We start from the raw sequence: 14,018 nt of genomic DNA, 5'->3' as shown, positions 1-14,018 counted from the left end.
CGTGACGCACTGGGACCTTCCAAGTGCGCGGCTCTCTAAATAATCGAACTGCGCCGTTATTGTTTCTCAGTTCTCAGTAACCCGTGAAACTCTCGCCCCATTTCTTTCATCCATCTGTCATAAAATTTTCCTTCAAGGTGTATGTGTGTGTGAGGGTGAGCACGATGATCGGCACAACGAGGTCCCCTAACGTGATTTCCTCCATCAAGTAAAAAGCGTGTAATTACAACAAGGGGGCGTTTACAGATCGGATTGTAGAAATTGATATGGTAATACGCCGGCGCTCCAATAACACAGCCAGAACCACGTGACCTAGGGGCTGTGTGGTTGGGTGTCTGCCATACGCGACTAGTGTAGTTTATAAAAGTAGGTGTTTCAATTGGGGAGAGGAACAATTGACAGACTGGGTGGTCGTGCTCGGATCTCACAGGGACTGGGATCATCTCCGATAAATTTTCCGAGCTAACACCTCGCTAATTACTCAGGAACAGAGGATCCAAAGCTGCAGAGCGCTCTTGGGAATCGATCCTGATCTTATCAGCGAGAATTATCACAACAGTGTGTCGATACAGTACCGTGTTCGCGTATCTATACACTGATAGAAAGGTGTTTCAGCGTGTGTAGTGTGCCTGGCAGATTTTCCCTAGGATCTATACAGGGGATCTGACGTCTAGATCGAACGCTGGCGATGCGTTGCGACATGGAAATCACGGGGACTCCACACCAGAAAGCCGAAGACGCTGAAATCTTGCGTCAGAACTCGCCTAAACAACGCCTAGCACCCTCCCCACAGCAGTGTCTACAGGAAAGCATGACCACTAGTAAGGTATCACCCGGAGTCTCTGCCGGGGAATCCTACGGTGGATCTGATGGAGAGGAAGATTTTGCTCACAGTGACTATCACGATATTGACTATAAAGATTATGATGACTGTACCGACAAGGAGTTAGAAGGGATGGAGAATGATTCAGATTGTCATGCGGACGGCGCCGACGATGATGATGATGCAGACACCAAAAACGAGTCTGCAGAGAACGGGAGAGACAAAAAGAATAATCTTGTGAAGCCGCCATATTCTTACATAGCTCTTATAACCATGGCAGTGCTTCAGTCTCCCAGGAAGAGGCTCACTCTCAGCGGAATCTGTGAGTTTATCATGAACAGGTTTCCCTATTATAGAGAACGTTTCCCTGCCTGGCAAAACAGCATCAGACACAACCTCTCTCTAAATGACTGCTTCCTTAAGATACCCCGCGAGCCGGGCAACCCTGGAAAGGGCAATTACTGGACCCTAGACCCCGCCAGCGAGGATATGTTTGACAACGGCAGTTTTCTGAGGCGAAGAAAACGCTACAAACGCATCACTCCCGATCTCATGCACCAACCCACGGCGTTCCTGCCCACCCACCATCCATACGGCCAGGCGTTCTTGGGGATGCATTCCCACCACAACCTTCCTGCGCATCTCCACCCCCATCACCAGGGGCTCCCCGGGCCGTATGCGCACTTTATGGCACCTCTCCCTCCCCCCGTGTCTTTACTACCACCGCAAGATATCGCCCGGGCTTCAGCTCTCAGTTCCATGAGTTTAGGACTCAATAGCCCGGCGTTACAGAGTCTGCAAAATACCATTTCCGAGGGCTCGTTTCCTTTAAAAACAACCGTCTCAACAGGGACAATGTTATCCTCATCCTCATCCAACTCTTCATCAGCAACTTCTTCAAAGTCTATAGCCACGAAACCCGGGGGAGGTTTCACCATTGACAGTTTAATCGGAAACAATAAGTCTACTCCGAATAACGGCAGATCGCCGCTGGCCAGCGGTACATCGGTCAGTGGGGGTGTTGTTTCGACAGTTTTACCGGCCTCTTCGGCCCTGTCGTCCCTGAGACCGGCCTACTACGAGCACTTCGCACGCGGGCCCGGTTCAAGCGCGTTCAGTGCCCCTCTTCCCGTTGGAATCTCAGCCATATCGGCACTTGAGCTTGAAAAATACAGACATTACATGCAATATTACAGTTCCACAGCAGGGTGGCAGCGATGAAATCTATATTCATGCATGGACTTTTAAAAAATAGGGCGACCGATAAACTTATGCCAAAGATTACCAATTCATAGATGGTATTTTTACTGTCTCATTATTATCAGCAACGTTGCTCAAAATCACGAAATGTACTGGCAGACAGGCTTGAGTGTTGATATTTGATTTTTACATAACATTTTAAACTAACTCTGAAGCATAAACAATAATGTTTGCAAAGACTTGGTAAAGTATTATACATACTGACTGTGACAGGGAAAGTTTCTGTTTAAAATAATCTGGAATAATTTTGAAGAAAATACCCGTCTGGTTCAAGTTGGCGGACGTTGCCTCATTCATACGGTAAGGAATTCATTCAGGGATATAAAAAAATAACATGATGATTTAGAATGTCCGCATAAATTGGATAGTTAATGTGAAATATTTCTATCGAAAAGCTGGAATATTTGCTTTTTTATTTTTATCTCCTTTTCAATCCTAACATACAGAAAATGAAATAGATTTATTTTGAAATGTAAAATGCTGGAAACTTTTTTTATTTACTTATTTATTTAATCATTTTATGTATTTTTTAGAATTACTTTACTCAGATTTATGGTTTGTCGGAGTAATATTTTTTTTTACAATTTTCATACTAATTTTAAATAATAGTATGCTGTTGAAAATATCTCCGAAAGAAAGCGATATTCTAAGTCATCTTATAATAATGGTTACCAATGTATTTCTAAAATATAACTGGTAATGAATACTGAGAAAATAGATAAAATAACGCTTAACACGTATGGTGTTTAAATTTATCAAAATTCGTTTCAACACATTAACTTGTTTTTTTTATTTTTTTAAATCTCATCCAATGTATATTTCTTTTATTATAAGATTTAGAATAATGGAAACGCCACTTAAAATTTTGCAGTTTATCAATATCAATCATCAATTGTCACAGTTAAGATTACGTCTTTCGAAAAATTCATTATCATTCATTTTAAAAACTTTCGATGAATCTTGTAATTGTACAAAACCCAATGAGCATATAAACGAAGAGTTTTCTAATTAGTCTCTGATATTTACGACAGGGTTGCAAATGTATGGATTATGTTTTTATTAGTTTTAGAAATAATAATATAGAAACCAGCAAGATTAATACCAAGTTTAGGTATTAAAAGGGTTTATGGCCAATAATTTGTGTATAAATACTGAGTGCAAAGGAAAAGTGTTTCAGTAATTGTGTGTCAATTGTTTTAATGTTAGCCATACCAATTTTCAAATTGTTTTAACTTATCCGTCATTGTATGTGAGATTTATGTCTAAATATATTTTGTCTATGAATATGTTACCTGAATCTAGTCTTTTCTTTATTTCATTAAGAAGATAAGTGCGCGTACATAAATAAAAACAGTGACTGGGATTCTATATCGAACGCGTTAGGTGGGCAAGCATTCCAGCAAAAAGCTGCTACTTAATCTCTAAATATTGGTCTGAATTGTTGTATCTTCTCACAGTGAAACTGTTTTCTTTATCAACTCTCCTCAGAAGCTCAGCTTTATCTGCTTTCCTCATTAGTTTTGGAAAGTAAGCGATGATAGGGTGCCCCTAAGTGTCATGTTCGTAACTCCAATAACAAATTTGTTTTGACCCCGGGGCGAGGACCGCATCACCAGAACTAGTTGCCCTACGGAGTGTGTGTTTCTCTTCAAGGGGTTTAAAGCTCTAATGTTTGCGTTAAAAGTTTTGAGGTTCCTCTTCAAACGGTGTGATTCTTTTTCCACGCGGCTGCGCCGCTGAGATCGGTGATTCACAGAAGCTCGAGTTCGCATCGAATATCCTCGTTGTTTAAAGTAAAGTTGTCCTCGTCATAAAAGCGTCAATATGAAAGCCACAAGAGACGCTTTTAACGTGCATCCGTTTATGAAATTTATGAAAAGAGTTCTACTGTTCATGATAGCCGAAGTAATCCTTGGTTTACATAGCTCACATTCCATTCGCACTCTGGCTGTGTATATTTCATAAACTAAACGATAAAAGCATAAAGTGACACATATTTCCTACTAATCTTCTTTAAATTTTTGAGGCGGAGAAGTAGGCTATGATTTAGTAATGTAATTCGCAAATACAGAAGACTTGTCTCGAAGGATTATGCCAGTACAGTTAATATTTACTTTATTGCTCAGCAAAGGACCTACACTTTCCTTTTTTTAATTTGGCTGTATATTGTGAAAAATTGATATTGTAAAGGCAATCAATAATTCAATTATATTTATTCTGTCGTTCTCATGAAATATTTGCTGCAGCAGGTTTATGCGGTTATAAGGACAAATAAGACGGAATATGTTGGTCTTTTTTTTATAAAAAAATAAAACACTTTTTATGCATATATCACAAAAAAATCTTTTTAGCCTTAGAGCTAATACGGGTAATATCAAATCATACCAGATTTAATTACATCTTGCTTATTATCAATATAGGAAAATATTACATCAGAAAATATTAGCTGGTCATAGGTTGTATGGTTAAACCTTGTCTCAAAATTATTTAACACATGCTAAAAGTTAATGAGTTTACCAAACAGCTCTTCTGTTACAATTCAAAGCTTGGGTCTACGCGCACAACGTGCGAAAACCAGGTTCAAAGAGTATAAATGCAACGAAAGAAATTAGCAGAATCCAAAAATTTCATTTCTTAAAAGAAAACCAACAAACATCGATACTTTTCAAACAGCTTGACAAAATAATTTGTTTTTTGAATCGGTGCAAAATATCAGTGAGCGGAATCTCCGCATGCCGGGTCTGATATAGTCATCAGTGTTTTTTACCATCAAAAAGAACTCGGTCCTTTGAGTGAAATGGGATCCAAGTCAGTTCTAGGGCGGAAAAAATGCACTGAAATCAACTTAAGTTTCTTTAAGGATTTTTCGTCAGTTAAACTAAGTTCTTTTTTTTTCTATCGACTCCGTTAAAACAAACGTTAATCAGTCGTGTTGACGCAGTGCTCCTCGATAGTTTTATTATAAGACGTAATTGTGTACAGATCTCTCTATAATAATTGTCTTTATCGTTCTTATCGTATGAGACCGTCACATGTGCACAATAATCAAACGTAATAAAGAAAGATAAATATTTTTCAAGTCTCTTTTACGACTTGCTTTAGGACAGTCCGTGCCGTGCTGCGCTGCGGTAAAACGTCATAAAATGTCGTAAAAGATCCACTTAGGATACAACCGGGAATGCAATCAAGCTGTACATTGTTTGCAAAAGTTTGAAAATTTATTTCACCTTAAATCAATGATATTTGATAAAGTTGCTTTTCCCGTTCAACAAAAGTGGCATGGTCGTCGACGTTATGGCTTGGATCGACAACTGATAAACTCAACGAGTGGCAGAGTGTTATTGGTTGCGTGCTCAAGTGGGCCGAATCGGGAAAGGTTACCGGTAATAACGGCTCGAAGATCTGTGATTTACAATACACCATAAGGTAACATAAATCAGGTGAAGAAACAGATGGACCTTGCACTCGAGTAGGATTCGATCCAACATTTTGTTCGCTAATTTTGGTGTCATCTCCAAACAACGCCAGATTTACCGAATAAACAAGCGATGTGTCTTCACTAACGTTAGTTTTCCGCACACAAATATTTAGCCACCAGCGTGTTGTATCATCGTACGTAATTAACATCTTGGCACGTGCAGTAATGTTCCGTTCAGTTGTCTTTCATAACTTCTTCCACGCGCACATCGTAGGGCGAGCATATAGTATTTTGCGCAGTGATATTTTTAATGGCCACTCGCAGATTATTTGTCGAAAATTATTGTCTGAAACTCAAGAAATAGAAAATCTCGCTTAATGTTAAAGACCTGTAAGTAAGTTTAAGATAATTAATTTGATATATCCGGAAAACCATTTACAACAAGTACTTGATAATAAAATCTCAATAACGGACAAGTCTTAAGCGGGAGCTCATGTTCTTCATCAAACGATCCACAAACTTTCTTATCATGTGTAGACATTCCACACATAAAATTCAAGAAACAATTTCGAGTTGACATTCCGCCCGATAAACCTTACAAAGTTGACACTCTACAAGTAACATCAAAGTGCAAGCGCTCTTTAAGGTATGCGAAAGTACGCAAGCCACTTCACATTAAGAAAACCGTTAATTGGATACTATCTTAATTAAGAAAAACAAAGGCAATTATGATAACCACCCTCTTGAAAACTATTGCGGCCGGTGTGTGAATCGGAAGTTGGACGGTCGGAACAAAGCAGCGACTATCTTGCTAGGCGGTTTTTAAAAATCATTTAGTAGCCCCGCTAAAAAATAATTACGGTTTCTTATCCCTGTATCTAACCTGGAAACTTCGACAATGAAAAAAAAAAGATGAACTTATAATTACTATTGGATAATAAGTACTTTAATTATAATAATACATTCGATTTGCCAAAACATTTCTATTTTCCCACCAGATCATGCTTAATTAATTTCACATTTTGTCTTGTACCTGTTGTATTGATTTCAAATAGCCAACATGTTTAGAACATAGTCCGGGTGTGCTTGTATGAGGATGCCGCTGCGTAGAACGTCTCCTTCTACATCTAGATGACATCAGAAAACGGTCGTGGGTCAAAACTAAAATAAAATAAAGTCAGTATTTCCTGAAGAAACCCCCCGTATGAAAAATTACACATGATAGCTACCGCAAACATACCCGACGCTGTCTTTATTTGTATTAGTTCACACACTGGGTGTTGAAAGTTTACCGACTCCATTAATACATTAGATGGAAAGATGGAAGTTGTTAGGACTGATGGACCGTTGCATCTCTCCTCTCGCGGTTTGTTTTTACGATTTCATGTGGCAGTTCTAAAATTACTCACAACTGCTGAAAATCTTGGCTCATGTTTCGCCGCTTTTCCTGCGCTGATGCATTCTACATATTGTCTCTTGGTCGTCGTCTGCTTCCAGTGCCTTGTTTTTCGCGCCTTCGGGAACATGGTAAGAAGTTTACCACAAGTGTTCGATCATTTGAGGAATTTACGGCACCTTGTAACGGGTGTTGATTTAGCGAAGTCTATCATTGATCATATCATCGATGCTGATTAAAACATGTAATAGACGCAGTAATAAACTAACTTCACACCGGTTCTCACTTCGGCTAAATTTGAACTTGTCAGATGAAATCTGGAGCAGCCATATTTGAAGATTTGGACAACTTGTGATGCATGTTGGTCTTTTATAGGAAATCTTGGTCATTATTCAGCAATAGCTTGCTGTGTATTCGGCATGACTAAGATGTTCTATTATGCGATCGTTCTTGATTGTCTATCCCTCCCTGATGTTTACGATAAATAAATAAATAATAAACAAACGAACAAATAAATAAATAAATTTTTCAAATTGTATTCAACATTCATTTGCATGATTCATTTCAAAGGGCTTAAAGTGAACTTTCTTGTAGATTGCAGACAGTTTTTATTTGTTTTATTTAATGTCCTGTGATAATTTTTGCTGGTATTCTAATGATATATAATTATATATATAATTATATATAAATGTATTCATTAACATCATTTTTAAAATAACATCATTTAGGCTCTACCCAAATTAAAAAATCAAAAAAGTAATTATAATGATTATGAACAAACTTGTTATTCATATTTAACCGGTGTATACGATATATTTAACTGTACTGTTAATTGAACTGAGATAGTGATATTCTGTTGACGAAATAAAATTTTTGTATCAATGATAGAAGAATTGTCGATAGATAAATAAATGAATAAGAATTTCTTTGCTTTCATAATGTCTTTTATGTAAAAAACAGAAGTGATGTAATTCAGAAGTTAAGTGTTACCGTGAAAATGTGTAGAAATGTTAAAATGAGATGATTAGATGGGATGTTATAGTCAATTTTGCCATATGAACTGTCCTACAGATTTTATAAATACACGCAGTTTCAAAATATCAATTTTTTGTGCATATTTTGTTTGATTTAGACAGGGATCGATGGGAATTGATAATAAAACGATAAAAAACAAAATGTTTCTTAGTGCACTCCCATTCACGCAGTAACATAATATAACGTGTACATGTTTAAATGTATAAGTAAGAATACCATCACTTATAAAATTCAAATTTTATGTGTCTAAACGGTAAATTCATGGCTCTTAAGTAGCCTTTTCTGAAACATTACAATATAAGCATCTCTGGCCAGGGGCGATAGCAATATCGGGTAATTTGTTATTGTAAAGTGAGCCGCCTCAAGCAAGCACGTATAGAACTTTTATTTTTTCTTGGCCATGTATCCGTTGTTCAAACCATGTAATCAAACCATGAGATACAGGCTGCATGGACAGGCACTATGTTGGCGATTTGTAGTTTTTAGGCTGTCAAAACATAGTGTGTGGTCACCGTGTGTTGGTTTTGGTGACCAGACCCAGGTGCGTTGGGAGGGCAGAGGATTGCCCCTCTGCAGGCGCTCCAAGTTAAGCCCAGCCGAGCAGGAGGTGCAGAGCGGCGCAGAAATAAGAAACAGACTCGCACGCGGTTGGATATTGGATGTGTGTGTGTGTGTGTGTGTGTGAGTGTGTGTGTGTGTGTGTGAGAGAGAGAGAGAGAGAGAGAGAGAGCGAGAGAGAGTATGAGCGTCCATGTGTGCACTTGTGCCTTGATGTCGTGGAAAATGCTGTCGTATTGCGATCAATATTCTAGTCCCAAAAATATTTTATTAAATTTATTAAGACAATTTTCAAAAAGTTAAATCATGCACGTAAGAGTCATTAATGCAAGTACTACGACAGCATGTCAATATGATAAACAAATAATCAATTATAAAATGAATAAATTAATTATTATATAAAAATATAATTTGAATTTTGTTTCGTGATATTGTTTTTACGGGAGTTCAATATCTATATCTTTATGATACAATCTTATTTTTTTTCTACAATTTTGATAAACATTTCTAAAATTTGAAATAATTCCCACACAATTCCAGTCACCCAGTGATTTCAAGGGAATGTTAAAAAGGCAAATTACGTTGAAAGCAGCAGAAATGAAAAACAAACAAACAAAAAAATAAAAAAATAAAAACACAAATTCAATTAAAAAAGTAGAAATTTGTAAAACATTTTGAACATTAATAAAAATAAAACATTTTTCAGTCATGCAGAAATCATTGCCTCAGGTAACAAAACATTATTTTTCAAAGAAAACCCATTTAACAAACTGTAACGAATTCATAGATATAAACCTTATCAAAATGCCAATTTAAATTTTATAACCGTTGCTATGATTATTCTATAAAAATGAAAATAAGCCTCAATTTTTATTTGCAATATGAATTTCCACTCCAAAATGTTTTTTTTTCTAAATTTGTTCATACATGTTGGTAAACAGCAACTCTTTTCCATTTAAAGTTCTTTGTGCGTTTTTTTCTATTACTTTTTTTTTAGTTCAGTGGTTAGACCCGAACCATCTGGTAGGGAGGAGATCCATGTATTTATCGCTCCACAGTTCTTCACAAACCTGTTATCTTTCCCCAAGGCTGCTACCGAAGTCTATCATTTGCTCCATCAAACAAGGCGGGTGCAGAGAGTCAGCTCTTGCTTAATGAACATATTAATGGTCTCTGCCGCTGGTTTATCCACACAACATCACCCCACGCGTGCGGCTTAACGACACGGAGACGCTTTGCCCCTTCTAACACGGGGAAAACAGCTCGGTACCTCCTACGGATCTCTTCAAGATAAAGAAAAAGAACGTACAAGCGTTCTTAATCCCAATCATGCGTTTTTAAAAAGAGTATATATTGTTAATAGGCTTTTTATGAGAAGCATGGGTGAAGTCTTTGTGGTTTTCCTTTTCATACCTGCCAGAGATTTACCACCTTATTTTATTGGAGTGCGCGTTTGTTTTAATGTGATGGCTGATTTGATAGTTATGTGAATGTAAGGGCCCGTTTATCAAAGGGTACTCCCTCTTCTACTCGAGTATCCCCCGCCGGGAGCAAGAAAAGGTCTACGAAGGCAGAAAAACACGCTACACTAAAATAATACGAGGCTAGGTAAAATACGCGCGTGAAAAAGTGAATGGAGGGAATGAAAAACCCTCATTAAAATTTCAGTTGAAAAGACATGCCATTCAAAAGCTTTTTTTCTCATTAGATGTCATTAAACACAGCTTGCGTCGTTCCACCCTTTCCCTTGGGTTTCCCGGTGCAATCGACTTAAGTGCCTCACTAGAGGATTAGACGTATTCTATAAACTTCAATAGAGGGACTTATTTTGCTACGAAAACAGCCAGGTGTAAATGAGCTGACAAAGCAGCACAAACTAAATACAATCGTCTTCAAGATAGAGTTGACACGAGCGGCCAGCCACAGCAGCGGGTAGAATAAGAAAAGGAAAAATAGCCGATTGTGTAATGACCAAAACTTCAACCCACGACAATTCGCGTCACAGAGTTTAAAAACACTGGCAAATAGGTACTTGTTTTTGGTTTGAATCGACAGTTTAAGGTTGTATTTGCCAATCGAATCAATAAGAATCTCCATTAGTTTTGCTAGCCCCGGGCCATTGAAAGCGCCCGGCCTCACCCAAGTGCTCTCTGTATTGGCGGAAACGATGTAATGGCAGGGATTTGGTGACATTATAATCCAAAGAATTATTTTGTTGTAATTAAAACGCTTTTCAAATAAAATGTCACATCTGAACAATGGTGAACTGTAATTATTTGCGGTTGATATTTGCACAGACTTCGCCATTACGCGTAATTGCTTGGTATTGAACATTTGTCACATTGTTAATGCCGTGTCATAAATTTACCTAGGGAATCATTTTACTTTGAAACTGTAGCCACAATTTATTGATACAACATTCTACTAGGTATCTATGACATGACTGGTAGTCTAAGTGCTTTATTTGATCGAGTCGTGTTATTTCACCTCCATTTGTTTCCAATCACTATCTGTAAACTCGTTTATCGGTGGAAGAACAACAATGGATGTCGAAGTTTGGACTGTCACAGAAAGTCGATTCTCTCAAGTGTAAAACCTAACAGCTTAGTGCACGGGATTTTATGCTTCGTGAAAAGACATCTTTCCGCCGGTTGAGTCAGTTTTCATGTTTTTGTTGTGAAGTGCGCTGACAGAAAAGTCCCGCATAATACCCCCATTATATTTGTCGTTTCCGTTCTGAATGCTGGAGTTCAATCAGGCGCATCAAATTGCGATCATTTTTTGTCTCTGAGCCGGACACTAAACTGTCTTCTGGTAACAAGCTCTCGGTTAAACGGCTGACTTCCTGAGTTTTAAATAAAGATAGGTGTACTTATCGTTTTTAATGTGTGGTCTAAAATACACTTTGTGATTTTTGCACGTGTGACTAATAGTTGTGTTGAATGCATTTAAATATTGTTTTACCACTTGTAATAGATAAAAGTTATATTGTTCAATGCCAAGCTGAGTAAGCTATCTTAACCGCCGTTTTGCATTGAAATTCAAGTAGTAGTTTGGGTATTGATTAGAAAGAAAGAAAGAAAGAAAGAAAGAAAGAAAGAAAGAGAAGGAGAAATAAAAAAGGAGCTTAATTTTTTTCAAAAGCCTCCACAAAAAGACCGTGGGAAATTTGTCATCAAAATGTAAAAATACAAAACTAAATGCCAACACATTTTTCTTTATGCCTGTGTATATTTCTCTAGGCTCTCCTTCATGCAAACTTTGTCGACCTGCCGCGGAGATTGATGAGTGGCTTGTCCTTCTTTCTCTGACCCGTAACAATATAACCTCGGTGACCAGTTTTTCTTTGGCAGCCGATGACCCTGGAGTTCATGGCAGAAATCCCGGATATTTCAAAAGGGGGAAATCATGAAAGGAAACGTTATTATGTAATATAAATTGAGAGGACGCCTTTACTTGTGTCAATAAGTGCCTTTTCTTTGCAAATTTGTCTTTTTAATTTTGCTTTCATTTCTTTTGTGTTTTATAAATGCTATAGACACCTTTTTACAACAATGTTGATTGAATTTCGATGTAATCAGATATATTGACAGGACATGCCAAAAATCACCTTGAGCAATTTTATTTTTGCAGAAAATCAGCAAATATACCAACTGCTGTTTGACATCATATTTCATACATTATGGGTATTCTATTAGGTGCTTCAAACTAAGCGAAGACACTTGGATTTAATCTGAAATTGAAAAGATGATCACAGCCTTATTGAATTAATGCGGGATTGGTTCTTCAGTGGTTTTCTTAACAATAGTACTTATTCAATTAAATGCCGCTAATTTGATGTCAGAATTATCGGAACATTTGGCAAAGGTTTTTGAAATATTTACACCAAATGTTACAATTGTTATCGTTGATCCGCTTCGTGTGTAAGAGGACCCGATTGCGTCATGCCGCCGGAGTTCGAGCACTTGATTAAGACTGATTAAATCTGTAACACGACGATGGCTTTTTTGTTTGCGAGTTGCAAAACAAAGGAGATGGATTCGAGAGGAAACAATGCCTTTAGTTTGTTTTTGTGTTTTGCACTGACGTTTTTGTGGAGTTTTTTTTCTTTCATAGATTTATTCTACGGCAGCAAGGAATGACAGTTTAAGTGAAGTATTACCAATAGCCAAAACATTCAAGTTTATGTGGTATGGAAAACGAAACAAACAAACGTTGAAATCTACACAGAAGCCATTTGGTGCGAAAAAAACAAGAAAAGTAAATAATTAGTCACAAGGAAATGAAAAAGAATTATTATGCAATTTATTTTGACTAACGTGAACTCGATGATGGATTCTGTGCTGTCTGCATGCCGCGGTTCAGCCCCCACCACACAGAAAGCACGCGCAGGAATTTACGCGCGATGAGCGAGAAGGAATTTTGCTGGTCCGTTTCAAACGTTACAAAAACACAAGAGGGGCTTATGTATACTTAACGGACGGATAGGAAATAAAGTCCAAAATACAGACTTAAACGGCTCGTTGAATTTTCTGCGGTGCAATAAAGCAAGTCCACATAGCGCGCCCTCTTTTGACAAAAAGTAGCACTACTTGAGCATTGCTCCAACCGTTCAATGCAATACGAGATATGCATACACCAAGGAAAGACCATTTCTCCAAAACTTGGACGAATACAAGGTTTAAGTCTCAAAAGAGAAAATAGTTTTTATTCATTGTAATCATTCGTAAAGACAAAAATTAAGAAGACTTGCAAAATACGATTCTTTTATTGTTAAAAATTAGTTATGACAGCCTTCACGAGGAGACTACTATCTTAATATTCCACGGTTGCATTTTTAAAGAAAAAAAAAACGATAAAAACCATCACCACGCATGAGAAATTGTGATCATTCCACTATTGAAAATAACAACGAATATTGATGATATTGTGCACTTTGACATGTCTAAGAAACAATATCATTAGCAGAAGAAAATTTGTAAGTTTACGTACCATATTTGATTTTAGATATCACGACAAATGAAAATGAATGCACGAAAAGCGGTAACTGTAGTGAGGTTGAAGTGAAGAAAAGCCAGGAGGTGAGAGAAAAAGGAAGGAGTGAGAAAAACTGGCGGCGGGAGTCTAAGGAGGCCGCCAGTGACTTTTCATAAAATTGACCTTTTCTTCTTTTAACATTTCCATTATTAAACATTTTAACACGAGGTGCATGTATTGAATATCAACACAGTTGCTTTTCGTGTTTTTGATCAATTATGCATTTTCTAAAGCCCTTAACTATACCTCAATGCATTGTTGAATACACAGAAGGGTGTAACACGAAGCCACAGTTAGACTGTTTATGGGCAATAAGAGGCAGGTAAAACGCAAATCCCTATCTTAAAAGCGTAACCCCAGTGTGCAAATATCATTAGAATTCAAAATCGAAGATCCAGTGTGCAGGTTAAACGTATCATATTTACCAACAAAAAGTCTCAACATATCTGCTATTTACACAAGGGCGCAGTTATATCAGATAGAGTTTCGCC

The 14,018-nt window shown here is 37.5% G+C and overlaps 1 protein-coding gene across 1 annotated transcript; it reads left to right on the top strand.

Moving 5' to 3' along the window:
* Window positions 1-598: 598 nt before the first annotated feature.
* LOC106175872 (uncharacterized) lies at window positions 599-3,374 on the top strand. The gene has a single exon (XM_013558027.2). The coding sequence runs from the start codon at window positions 689-691 to the stop codon at window positions 2,042-2,044; it is 1,356 nt and encodes a 451-aa protein (XP_013413481.2). The 5' UTR covers window positions 599-688; the 3' UTR covers window positions 2,045-3,374.
* The last annotated feature ends 10,644 nt before the right edge of the window (window positions 3,375-14,018 follow it).

Source organism: Lingula anatina, chromosome 1 (genome assembly GCF_051362555.1).
Source record: "Lingula anatina isolate TDL-2025a chromosome 1, LinAna3.0, whole genome shotgun sequence".
NCBI lineage: Eukaryota > Metazoa > Brachiopoda > Lingulata > Lingulida > Lingulidae > Lingula > Lingula anatina.
This window is presented reverse-complemented; position numbering and strand designations above follow the sequence as displayed.

Coding starts and splice junctions, on each gene's coding strand:
- LOC106175872 (XM_013558027.2), top strand. CDS start 689: ATGCGTTGCGACATGGAAATCACGGGGACTCCACACCAGAAAGCCGAA.